The sequence below is a fragment of the Thunnus maccoyii genome, chromosome 16, assembly GCF_910596095.1.
Source record: "Thunnus maccoyii chromosome 16, fThuMac1.1, whole genome shotgun sequence".
Lineage (NCBI taxonomy): Eukaryota > Metazoa > Chordata > Actinopteri > Scombriformes > Scombridae > Thunnus > Thunnus maccoyii.
This window is the reverse complement of record NC_056548.1, coordinates 13,642-25,644: the sequence shown is the minus strand read 5'-3', so window position 1 is coordinate 25,644 and position 12,003 is coordinate 13,642. Positions and strand designations below refer to the sequence as shown.

General features: G+C 46.7%; 2 protein-coding genes and 2 non-coding genes across 7 annotated transcripts; 1 reads left to right on the top strand and 3 right to left on the bottom strand.

Annotated features, from left to right (window-relative positions):
* The first annotated feature begins 363 nt into the window (after positions 1–363).
* Positions 364–4,598, top strand: im:7136021. 3 transcript variants are annotated; one of them, XM_042388516.1, is made up of 5 exons: positions 365–1,875; positions 1,964–2,155; positions 2,258–2,468; positions 2,599–2,876; positions 4,052–4,598. In XM_042388516.1, exons 1-4 carry the CDS (start codon positions 1,218–1,220, stop codon positions 2,831–2,833), a joined length of 1,296 nt encoding a protein of 431 aa, XP_042244450.1. In that variant the 5' UTR covers positions 365–1,217; the 3' UTR covers positions 2,834–2,876; positions 4,052–4,598. The 3 variants fall into 3 exon arrangements, with proteins under 3 accessions (XP_042244451.1, XP_042244450.1, XP_042244449.1); XM_042388517.1 differs by lacking the exon at positions 4,052–4,598 and having other exon boundaries at positions 364–1,875; positions 2,588–2,958; XM_042388515.1 differs by lacking the exon at positions 4,052–4,598 and having other exon boundaries at positions 366–1,875; positions 2,599–2,958.
* A 197-nt stretch (positions 4,599–4,795) lies between these two features.
* On the bottom strand, positions 4,796–11,263 carry dkc1 (dyskeratosis congenita 1, dyskerin). Of its 2 annotated transcripts, none has more exons than XM_042389179.1 (15): positions 11,233–11,263; positions 10,116–10,168; positions 9,954–10,040; positions 9,487–9,578; positions 9,196–9,380; positions 9,013–9,077; positions 8,601–8,727; positions 7,982–8,112; positions 6,682–6,825; positions 6,471–6,591; positions 6,161–6,279; positions 5,979–6,082; positions 5,706–5,748; positions 5,373–5,531; positions 4,796–4,879 (listed from the first exon to the last, which is right to left on the bottom strand). In XM_042389179.1, exons 1-15 carry the CDS (start codon positions 11,246–11,248, stop codon positions 4,811–4,813), a joined length of 1,515 nt encoding a protein of 504 aa, XP_042245113.1. In that variant the 5' UTR covers positions 11,249–11,263; the 3' UTR covers positions 4,796–4,810. The 2 variants fall into 2 exon arrangements, with proteins under 2 accessions (XP_042245113.1, XP_042245114.1); XM_042389180.1 differs by having other exon boundaries at positions 5,994–6,082.
* LOC121881621 lies at positions 6,350–6,426 on the bottom strand. The gene has a single exon (XR_006091846.1). It is a non-coding gene; the product is annotated as a small nucleolar RNA SNORD83 (small nucleolar RNA).
* LOC121881629 lies at positions 9,667–9,865 on the bottom strand. The gene has a single exon (XR_006091854.1). It is a non-coding gene; the product is annotated as a small nucleolar RNA SNORD17 (small nucleolar RNA).
* Positions 11,264–12,003: the final 740 nt, after the last annotated feature.

Here is a 12,003-nt window from a genome sequence, read left to right as displayed (position 1 = left end):
CCATCTGCTTTGACCAGTTGGGTTGAGAGAGAGAAAGAGAGAGGGAAAGGGTGGGGGGTGGGGGCAATAGAGCAACAATCACAACAACAACAAGCATAAGCATCAACAGACAGGGAAGGACGCCATCAGGACTGTGAAGGACCGCGACGGCTCGGCCCAGAACCCAGAGGGTTCCTGCAAGATGAGAAAGCACAAAAACTCTGTGGAAGAAGCAAAGTTAGTGACATGCATTGATGTTACATGAATGCATAATAATAATAATAATAATAATAATAATAATTAGTTTTCAGTAAAAATAAAGAAGTTTATCCAGTTATATATATATATATATATATATATATATATATATATATATATTTACTGTGAGAAAAGGTGAAAGATGCTGAGGCAGTAATTTCTAAGATAAGTCACACTTGTATTATCACCTATGAACTCAGAAATAATGACCAGATGGTTGAATTTCACTAAAAATGAGGCGTAGACTTGAAACTAAGCTGCACAATAGGAGGAGTTATGAAAAGTATAAAATATGAGGTTTTATGATTTTGCATCAGGTTTTTCTTTGTCCCGGGACAAAAGGCCGACTCGGTCTGTTCTGCATCTCTTTATGCACAGTAAACCTCTTCACACTGGACTCTACCAGCTGTATTTCTTTGAGTTTTGGGTTTAATACTAAGTTGTTGGCGACCCGTTTGAACACTTTTACTAAGGTGACATGTTGATCTCATACTGCTAACAGAGTATTTGTTTTATCAGCCCTGTTAATTGTCTGACAAGCAAAGATAATTTATTAAACTGTCATTATATAATTTACTGACAGTGACGTCAGCACAGTGACCAGATCTTATTTGGTGAAGAGGTCTCACTCTGTCTGCTGTTGGAGAGCAGAAACAGGTGAGAGTGAGACGTCGCGCTGATGATAAACTTTCTCTGCAGGACTAAAATACGTCAGAGTCTGTGACGTCATCAGCACATTCAGGATCCTTCGACTCGTTTTGTGAACTCGTTTTTATTTAGTATTTACTTTTAGTGTCTGTTTCACCTTCTGAGCTCAGAGTGAGACCTCTTCCTGCTCAGTCTCATCCTCTGCTCCGTCTCAGCTCAGTGACGCAGGAGGAAGCAGCAGCAGAAGAAGAAGAAGAAGAAGAGCGACGGAGGTCCGCTGCTCGACAGCAGTAATAATTAATAATTTATAGGATCAGCTGTTCTGTGTGGTCATGACGCTGTCGGCACTGCAGCTTCCTGCCGAGCTGTGGCTGCAGGTGTTCAGCTTCCTGTCCTGGAGAGACAAACTGAGTGTTCGCTGCACCTGTTCACACTTCAAACACCTGTTGGATAAGTCCCGCCCCCTGTGGCGAGGCTTCAGCATCGTGTTGCGACACTTCTCCCGCTACAACCAACCCTTCTGGCGCAGCCTGGCTCAGAGGAACGTGGGCAGTGTAGCAGTGCGTTCAGGTAAGAGGAAACACCTGAAGCACCTTTCCACATGGCTTCCCGCCCTCGGCGCACTGCGATTGGATGACTGGAGAGACGGAGGCGTGGACGAACTGAAACTGTTCCACCAACTGCAACACCTGTCCATCACGTCCTGCTACACACCTCTGAAGAGCCTGGACTTCCTGCTTCCTCTGAGTCATCAGCTGACACAGCTCAGTATCTGTAACGTGCAGCTCACCTGTCCCGCCTCTCACCTGGTGGCCACCATCAGTCAGCTGACTCGTCTCACCTCGCTGCTGCTGCACCACGACGGCAGTCTGAGTGTCCCGACACTCAGCGGTGTCCTGACGCACCTGACGGAGCTCAAACGCCTGTCCTGGACCATGATCACCTACAGGACGCTGTCTCATGACTTCTTCAGCCCCGCCCACCTGACAGGTAAACACACCTGAGACACAAACCACACGTGTCCTCAGGTTACCTGCCGTCACTCATATAAATAAACGGTGTGTTTTTCTTGCCTCAGGCGACGGCGGTCTGCAGCTGTCTGACCTGCAGTTGTTGAACTACGACGCCATGGTGACGCAGGAAGTTCTGCAGCCTTTGTCCCGCCTCCGCAGCCTGTCAGTCTTCCACCTGTACTCTGTCCCCGGACCCACCTGTCACCTGCAAACATGGCTGACAATGCTGCCGCATCTGCGCAGCCTCAATGTGCACGGTGACTCTACTGAACTCTACTAACCTGAAGTCTACTGTGACTGATTCTCTACATGCTGACGTGCAATGATGTCATGATGACCTCACTCTGTCTGTCCAATAGGAGGCCACCCTCTGGCAGCGTACGTCGACTTCCTGCCGTCTTCACTGGTCAGCCTGACGCTGTGTGTCGACATGCAGCCTGAAGACCTGCAGGTGGTTTCGGCGAGAGCTCCTCACATGGAGCATCTGCACTTGGAGCCCTGGAGCTCCTCCTCCAGCCTGGTCAGGCTCCTCCCACAGCTGTTCCCTCACCTGAGGACGCTCCGGATCAGGTGATGACCTTTGATCTGTGACAGTTACTTTTGTTTTGCTGTGACTCTGCTGAAATGTGTGGCAGGTTGCCATGGAGACCAGAAATGTTAAAACCGGTGACCCGCTGTACTGACTTCAGTGTCGTTTCAGACATAATCACGTGTCGGACGAGGACTTCCTGCAGCTGCAGCAGCTGCAGCGCCTGGACACGCTGGAGGTTCTGGACTCGTACTACAGACCCGACCCGAGCGACCCGAGCTGGGTCGTCTACGAGCCGAGTCCTCGTCTGTTGCGGCTGACCTCTGACCTACACAGGCTGACCGATCACAGAGTCCGAGTCCTGACTAGCTCACACAGAGACCTGCTCACGTGTCACTGTGTCTGACCAATCACACCTGCCGTGACATCACAGTGACATCACAGAGGGGGTAGGGCGAGACCGCAGAACATCCAAACACGCCAAAAGTCCTTCACATGTTTTTGAAATTTATTAAATATTAAATTATTTTAGTAAAATGTGCCTTTTCTGAAAGCTGCTGCAGCATGGTGGGGGATTACATCATGACATGACATCACAGTGACATCACAGTCGTATAAACTGTGATGTCACTGTGATGTCACTGTGATGTCACCACTTTGTTTTGGGGATTTTTGCTTATTGTGTAAACGTTACTGAAACAATCATTAGTTTTATATCAACTACAAAATCAATTCTGATCTTTTCCAGAAGAGATTTTTTTTAAATAATTAAAACAAAACAAAAAAAACAATTTTTTAGGGTTTTTTTCTGTTTTTGTGATAAACTACACTTCGTTATACAAACGTGTTGTAAAATGATGATAAATGAATCTTGAGTCTAATGAAAGGAACCAATAAGCATTATCGATAAAGAACTGGTGACTGTGGGAGGATGATTGATCAGCCTGAATCACTAAAGTCTTTTATTATTTTTATGGATCACTGAGGAGCTTCACTGCATCGGCTTCCTGTAAAATCTAGAATAGAATTTAAAATCCTTCTCCTAACTTACAAAGACCTTAATGGTCAGACACCATCATATCTTGAAGAGCTCATAATACCGTATTATCCCACTAGAACACTGTGCTCCCAGTATGCAGCTTACTGGTGGTCCCTACAGTGTTTAAAAGTAGAATGGGAGGCAGAGCCTTCAGCTATCAGGCTCCTCTTCTATGGAACCATCTTCCAGATTGGGTCCGGGGTGCAGACACCCTCTCTATGTTTAAGAGTAGGCTTCAAACTTTCCTTTTTGATAAAGCTTATAGTTAGGGCCGACCAGGCTCGCCTTGGATCAGCCCTTAGTTATGCTGCTATAGGCCTAGACTGCTGGGGGACTTCCCATGATGCACTGAGCTCCTCTCTCCTCCTCCTCCTCTCCATCTGTATGCATTCATGTAACATCAATGCACGTCACTAACTTTGCTTCTCAGGGTCATGGACCCCCTAGTTATGGACGGTGGGCTTCCATGGACCCCTGTAGTCCTGCTTGACACCCACAACTATTATTATTATTATTAGTCATATTTCTATCATTCTGCTTCTCTGTGTCTCCTTCTTTCTCTCTCAACCCAACCGGTCGAGGCAGACGGCGCCACCTAGAGTCGGGTTCTGCTGGAGGTTTCTTCCCGTTAAAGGAGAGTTCTTCTTCTTCCTGCTGATGGAGGAATGTTGGGTCTCTGTAGATTAAAGAGTTCAGTCTAGATGCTCTGTGTGAGAAGTGTCCTGTTGTGATTTGGTGCTTTATAAATAAAACTGAGTTTATTACAAGTGCAGCTATCTGGACCTCCAGAGTGAAAGCTGCTGTAAATCATCACAGGAATGTTTTTAGCTAAATTCAGTCGGAGCAGCAGATAAGTGGAACTCATTTCCTCCCGTATGAGAGGAAGCACAAACTTCAGTATCTTTAAAACAAACCAGTGACGTGATCACAGATGTTTGAATGGAACCAACTGTCAACATGGAGAGTATGATATTATATTTTGTATGTTGTATTATTACTATTGTATTGTGTTTTTATATCTTCCTGCTCAGAGACTGCAGATGTTAATTAGCTGTGTAACTGTTGCCTCTGTTAAACCAATGAGGTCGATTAAAGCACAAACATTTAAATAAACACTAAACTGACTCAACACACAAAATACATAAAAGTCTTTTATTTTGAATTATTTACAGCTGGACCCCCCCTCCCCTCCCCCCCCCTCCACACAAAATAAGGTTTATATAAAAAACAAAACGTCCTTTCTGCGTTTCTGCAGTCCGTTAAACTCCCAGAATACTTTGCGTCTGGGCCATTCACACAGGTGTGATAGTGGGCGGAGTTTCCTGTTCACCTGTTGATCCGCCGTCACTCTGACGTTTCCTCTTCTTTCTGTTTCTTCTTCTTTTTCTTCTTTTTGGCACTTTCAGCTGAAACCTGCATGATTGAAGACAGACGTCAGATTCAGCTGGAAACATTTGATGAAGTTTCAGTCTAAACTGAAAACAGACGACAGGTCACATGACCATTTCCCTCAATGTGAGTTTATCATGTGACCTTCAGGCGCAGCCTCACTGACACCGTTGTCGTCAGATGAAAACCTCCTCCGTCCTGCTCGTGACCTCAGCGCGTCGTGTTTAAAGACGTCACAGTAAAATGCATCTGGAGGAGCTTTAAGACGCATCCTGACGACGCACAGCTGGAATATACGAACATCTGTAGCGCTTCACACAATAATATATATAATGTATGACATCCGTACGTCGTCACGCCGTGTTGTAATTTGAATTAATAGTAAATAAGTTGTCATGAACATAAACGCAGCAGCATGACGACGACTCCGCTCGCGTCTCAGGTGGGAGGAGCTAAGACACGAGGAGGCGAGGATGTACAAACAGAAATAAGAAGTTCGTCTTCACACCAGACTGACCTCTGTCTCAGGCTCCGCCCCTGCGTCAGCAGGCTCCGCCTCCTCCAGTTTTGCCCTCTTCTCTTTTTTCTTCTTCTTCTTCTCTTTCTTTATGTCGTCTGCAGACGGCGTCGTCGTCGTCGCAGGTTCAGCGTCACTGTCTGTCGCCTCTCTCTTCCTCTGCACAACAGGAGGTCAAAGGTCAGATGACATCAGCTAAGTCAGCTCTGATTGGACAACAGGTGACGACATCTTGAAGTTAATGTGACAAAATCATCTAAACTGAGTAAATTAAAGTGAAACAAACGTTAAAACTAAACAGTGATTAAAATGTTTGATCAGGTGATTTTTTACCTTTAATGAAGTGTCACATGACTCCTCCGGCACCTTGGAGACACTGTCAATCAAAAAATAATAAGTTAAGGATCAAACTCAACGCCTTCATGAACGACACTAACAGCTGACGTCTGTTCTCAGGTGAGCTGCAGCTCAGCAAACAGCAGAGTGAAGAAGCTCAGACCTGAAAGTTCCTGTAGCAGACTGACTCCCTCAGAGAGCACGCCAGCTCAGCGAGGGATAACTGTCTGCGTCACACTAACTGACCCCGCCCCCTCAGATGACCTCTACCTGTAGTCCACGTACTGGTTCTTCCAGTCCGCCGGCGTGCTGCCGTTTGGTTTGCCGTGTTTGTCGAGGAGTCCTTTCTGAATCATCATCTTCTTCTGACTCGCCTGACGGAACAAATCAAACATTTATCGACTTTTATTGATTCAAACTGAATATCAGCTGATCAATAACTTCAATAGTACCTTTGGTCCCAAACCCCACTTCCGAGGATACGTGTCTCGCTCCATGATCACCCTCTTGATCTTAGCGACGACGCCGTGATCACACGTGGAGATCACCGCCGTGGTCATCAGAGCGACGGCTGCACGAGAAAAAAAACACTTTTTAGCTTTTTAGTGTCAGACGGAAATAAAAGTGGAAACGTTGAGAGAAGCCATCAGACAAGGGTGATAGATAGCAGGTCATCACAGCCCGAGAGCTACTGCAGCTACTCTCATCATCATGTGGCTTCACCTGTGCACAAGCACCTGAACACACCGCCCCCCCCCTCACCTGTACAGATGGCCTCGCCCTTGGTCGTTATGACGACGATGTCTTGGTTGATCTCGATGCCGTCTTCGTACCTGAGGACACCCGGCAGCATGATCTTTGCTCCGTAACAGATGGCGTTCACCTGGAGACACGGACATCGCTCAGGTGAGTTTCAGGTGTAACGTGTGACAGCAGGTGAGTTTCAGGTGTAACGTGTGTGTGTGTGACTCACAGCGCTGTCCTTCATCACCAGCCGTTTGTGAGACACCAGCAGCTTCTCCAGAGGGAAGATGACTCTCCGCAGGTACGACTCGTCTTTGTTGTGGTCGAACTGCCACTGAGCGTCGAGGACGTCGTGCATCGTCACCATGTTGTCCTGGAAACACCGTAAACACAGTCAGACCGCGGCGTTAAAAAGAAAACGCTTCACATGTGAGAGCAGATATTTCAGCCGCTCTGATTCCAGAACATGAACTACAACTCCCAGGATGCATTTCAGCATCAAACATCCAGAGTGTCATGTTCTGCTAAATGAAGCTGAAGATGTGAACATAACGCATGTGAACATAACGCAGCTCGATATCATCTCAAATGTTTCTCTCCTGGTTGAGTCGACACACTGAAACTTTTATTATTATTATTCTAAAAACGTTTCGTGCTGAAACATCATCGATGACGAAGATGATCCAGACGTTTCTAATCATTAGCAACCGATTCTGTTCTGCCTGTAATGTGTTTATTTATCAAGATGAATCATCTGGATCAGCTTCATGTCTTATAAAAGCATCAATATGGACTCAAACTCTGCTTCTACAGACTTGCTTTTATGTCCTTCGATCATCGTTTTAATCTTTTTATAATCTTCTAAATGTCAGACTTGTTGCTTTCTGTTTGCTGCCTTTGTTTTATCTGTCAAAGCACTTTGTAAAAGGTGCCAATTAAATAATTATATTATTAAAATGTGTGAAGCACTGTTAGAATCATCTGATGCACTGATGATGCTTCACAAGGATCGGTCCTTGAGCCGTTACTATTATTAATCTATTAATGATTCATGTAATAACTTTTTATTCACAAAGACTCTGATGAAACAGAAAAGTATTAAATCAAGAACACGTTAAGATTAATGTTTAAATTATCGCAATATTAAGAAAACATGTTCTTCTGTTTTCAGCCCGTCTTTCAATATCAGAATCAATAGTATTGATGAAGTGCAGGTTTAGTTCTGTGGTGACGTCAGTCTGGTGAACGTCAGTCTGGTGAACGTCAGTCTGGTGAACGTCAGTCTGGTGAACGTCAGTCTGGTGAACGTCAGTCTGGTGAACGTCAGTCTGGTGAACGTCAGTCTGGTGATGTGAGCAGCGGTGAGACTCAGTTTGCACTGGAACGTCTCTGCTGCTGGTTTCTGTTGCAGAGTTTCATTAGCAGACCTGCACCGAGCAGCAGGACTGAACTCAACACTCTGGCTGTGACCTCTGACCTCTCCACCTGTGACCTCTGACCTCTCCACCTGTGACCTCACGGCCGCTCACCTTCTCTCCCAAGACTCCGGAGCGGACTCTCCTCAGCTCCTGCATCTGACCTCCGACCCCCAGCAGCAGACCCAGGTGGACGCACAGAGTCCGGATGTACGTTCCCGCCTCACAGCTCACCCAGAAGATACCTGCGACATAGAAAGGAGCGCTGTGACATCACACTGACATCACACTGACATCACCGCCACGTGTTGGTTCAAATCAAACTTCCTCAGTCAGCTGCAGTTTAAACCTGATTAATCATTGATTAATCCCAAAGCTGATCAACAGATTCATTAATTCAGAGGTTTGATGTTTGAATCATAAAACATAAACTGGTTTTTACTTTAATAATTTAGTGTTTACAGAGACGTGAAAACAAGCGATTATTAAACGCAGTAACAACATGTGAAGAATAAATTATTAACTATTAAACTATTCTAAGAAACGATGTTTAACATGTAAAACAGGAAACAGCAGAATCACTAACTGACTTCCTGTTAGTGCGACGCGTTCAGGTAACCGGCGTAGCGACGCTCACAGGCGTCATGTGACGCTTACTGGATGTTGAGCTGTTTCGCCACAGTATTTCTGAACTGCTGACACGTATTGATTATTGATCGACAGGTGATCTTACCCAGCCTCCTCTCGGGGTCGTATTCAATGAGTTTGCTCTCGTAGATCGTTCGAACTCTCAGCTGACGTTTCACGGCGGCGATCAGCGGCGGTCGCTGGAACAGAGCGCCGGTCAGCGTCTCCAACGCCTGCAGATAGAAACAGGGAGGGTCACATGACTGACAGAAACACAGCTGACCAATCAGAGAAAGTGCAGCTGCTGAACGATGACGGGATGCGTCTGTGATGAAGAGCGTTTCTGCACAAAGACAAGTTTAAATGATTAAACCGGGGCTCTAGGACCCTGAGGAACACCATCCATAATCAGACTAACTTCCCTCCTTCAGCTCGTATCAACAATCAATCAAGTGATCAACTCAGGTCAGTATTTTCTGATCAATATGAAGTATTGATCGATCAGCCGGGCGACTTACCCTGGCCAGCGTGTGCTCGCTGTCTATCGCATTGTGCAGCCGAACGATTCCCACATACTCTTTACCTGCAACACACAGCAGAGAGCAGGGAGGGGCTGCTGGGTTTTACTGTGCTTACACACCCGTCAGCCGGGTGGAGACATTACACTTCAATCTATCAGACAGGAAGTGAACCGTGCGTACCGGCACTCTGCTGGGACTTGACCAATCGCGTGGCTCGGTCCACGCAGACGATCAGGCAGCCGGTGACCTTCGGGTCGAGCGTCCCACTGTGACCCGTTTTCTCCACGCGCAGGATCCTCCGGATCCACGCCACCACCTCGTGAGACGAAGGGTTGGCTGGTTTGTCCAGATTGATGAAACCCGACCTGCACATGGAAGAGGAAACGTCAGCATGTTTTCTGGGGGGGGGGGGGTGGTGGTGGTGGTGGTGGGGGGGGGGGGGATGTTAGAGTAACGTTGTGTGAATGTTACCTGACGTAATCCTGGATGTTTCTCTTCAGAGGGTTGCTGCCGTTGGGCAGCGGCGTGTAGTGAGCCGTCCGGATGTTCAGTTTGTCAAAATTCTGCAGGAAACAAAACATTCAGATTTCTTCTTCAGTGGTTTCAAGTGACTTTAACAGGAAGTTGTTGTAATGTGACAAACATCAGCGTGTGATCAGAACAGGAAGTCGTCTCGGCGGCGGTCGAGTCGAGTCCTTCTCTCCGTGCGGTTCGGGTCGTCGCCCGGCAGAACGCCAGGACGCCGCCATCACCGCAGCGGAGAAGCCCCGCCCCCAGAACGGGAGCAGAGGCGCAGACTTTGACATGACGCCGCTGCTCAGCGAATGGATAAACTGATTCATCACTTCACACACAAACACAAACGTAAAAGTGTTCACAGGTTTGTCACCAGACTGACCAGGTGAACCCGGTGAACCAGGTGAACCAGGTGAACTCACCTTCAACAACAGCGGCCACTGAGACGTGTCCAGAGCGGCCACCTTGGACTCTGGTTGGATGAAGAATTCTCCGCTCTGCTGAATCTCCTGTTAACAAACAAACTGTTGACGCTGATTCACAAGAAACAAACTGAACCTAAAACTCCTGAACGTCACACTCACCCCGACTTCTTCTTCACTGACTTTCTTCATCTTCTTCTTCTTCACTGACGCTGCTGCAACATGGAAAGATTCTTTAATCAGCAGAAAGCAGCGTGCAGAGTATAAACCAGTATAAACCAGTTAAACTGTAACCATAAAGTGTGGTGAACGATGTAACGATTCCTGTCAGCGAACCCTAACCCATCTGTTCACTTTAAAATCTGTTTTACTTCCAACAAGCTTCAGATAAAAACAGAAATAATTCAACAGAAACATAAACTTTAAATACTTTATTTCAGTTTCAGGTGATCAGTGAGGTTTTCAGAAGCAGCCCACGTGGCCTCTCCCACAACACGTGGACGTTAGCATCATGAGGCTAACGCAGAGCTAACAGGCCGTCTGAACTGATACATTCTAATCAAACAGCTTATCTGCTGAGATCGATACAGCAAACCGATCGGATTTTAATCATCAATAAGAGCGCGACTGTCCTGTGATCGATTCCTCTGGAGTCTGATTTTAAACATCAAGTCAATTTCCTGAAATGTGTTTCGCATCCAAACAGACACGTGAACCTTTATTTCCAAAAACTGCCTGAAACTTAAAATGTGACCCTAAAATACGGTGCGTCCCGCGGCGGCGGGTACCGGGCCCTCCGCCGGTAACACGCGCGGTGCGTCCCGCGGCGGCGGGGACCGGGCCCTCCGCCGGTAACAGAGCGCGGTGCGTCCCGCGGCGGCGGGTACCGGGCCCTCCGCCGGTAACAGAGCGCGGTGCGTCCCGCGGCGGCGGGTACCGGGCCCTCCGCCGGTAACACGCGCGGTGCGTCCCGCGGCGGCGGGGACCGGGCCCTCCGCCGGTAACAGAGCGCGGTGCGTCCCGCGGCGGCGGGTACCGGTCCCTCCGCCGGTAACACGCGCGGTGCGTCCCGCGGCGGCGGGTACCGGGCCCTCCGCCGGTAACAGAGCGTGAACATTAAAGAGTAAATTGAGTTTCAGGCTGAAGTGACGCGGTTTGGCGTCTCAGACAGTTTCGTCCTGCAGCTGTTTCTCTTCCAGCAGCTTCACTGATTTTCTTTACAAACAGCTTTGAATAAAGTTGCTCAACATGTTTGCAGAGAAACGTGCAGCACACTCACCCTCTGCGTCCGCCATCTTGAAATGAGAGTAATCCTGAGAACACGCGACCTTTTCCCTTCTTCTTCTTCTTCTTCTTCCTTGTGTTTATTGGCAGATTGTAACACTCACCTACGCCTCCTACCGGACCGGAGTATGTAGAACAAGATCCAGTTTACAGTAGTTTACTCAAAAAACAAAACAAAACGATAAAACGATCGTATATTCCAGGATTCTACCACCTTTCACTTTATCACCACTAGTTCCTTGTGTTGCTTCCAAATCCCATCCGCGTTTGGCCTCTCACCCTTTATTGTAACGTAACTATAGAAAGATATATATACTCTATTTCAGTTATATTACAGTGTCCACATGCTTGTGAATTTACTTTTCCCACTAGAAATAGTGTCTTATTTAACATCATGACTACACAGAAGTTATATTCATGATATTAAACTTTTTTCCTTTAAATATTGACTCTAAGCCTGTAAACGTGTCGCGTCTCTAACAGACATACTCAACAGTTTCCCGCCGTTCTCTCACATTTATCTGACTCTGTCTTTTCCATGATGTATACAGCAGCACTGACACCTGTCAGTCCTGATCTTAACATAGAAAAATTAACATCTTTCCTACATTTACCTCAATTACTTGTCATTCTGACAGACTTTTGAATTTTGTAATAATAATAATAATCTCTACCTTTAGTGTCGTTATTGCAGATAATTATTCCCTGATTAAGTAGTGATTTTGCTTCTGATCTCCCAAAATAAATTTCTAAATAAAATATTATC

Coding starts and splice junctions, on each gene's coding strand:
- dkc1 (XM_042389179.1), bottom strand. Junction 9,579..9,953: donor AGTGGCCGCTGTTGTTGAAG/GTGAGTTCACCT, acceptor TGTTTCCTGCAG/AATTTTGACAAACTGAACAT. Junction 6,592..6,681: donor TGGTGATGAAGGACAGCGCT/GTGAGTCACACA, acceptor CCGTGTCTCCAG/GTGAACGCCATCTGTTACGG.
- im:7136021 (XM_042388516.1), top strand. CDS start 1,218: ATGACGCTGTCGGCACTGCAGCTTCCTGCCGAGCTGTGGCTGCAGGTG. Junction 1,876..1,963: donor CAGCCCCGCCCACCTGACAG/GTAAACACACCT, acceptor TTCTTGCCTCAG/GCGACGGCGGTCTGCAGCTG. Junction 2,156..2,257: donor GCGCAGCCTCAATGTGCACG/GTGACTCTACTG, acceptor TCTGTCCAATAG/GAGGCCACCCTCTGGCAGCG.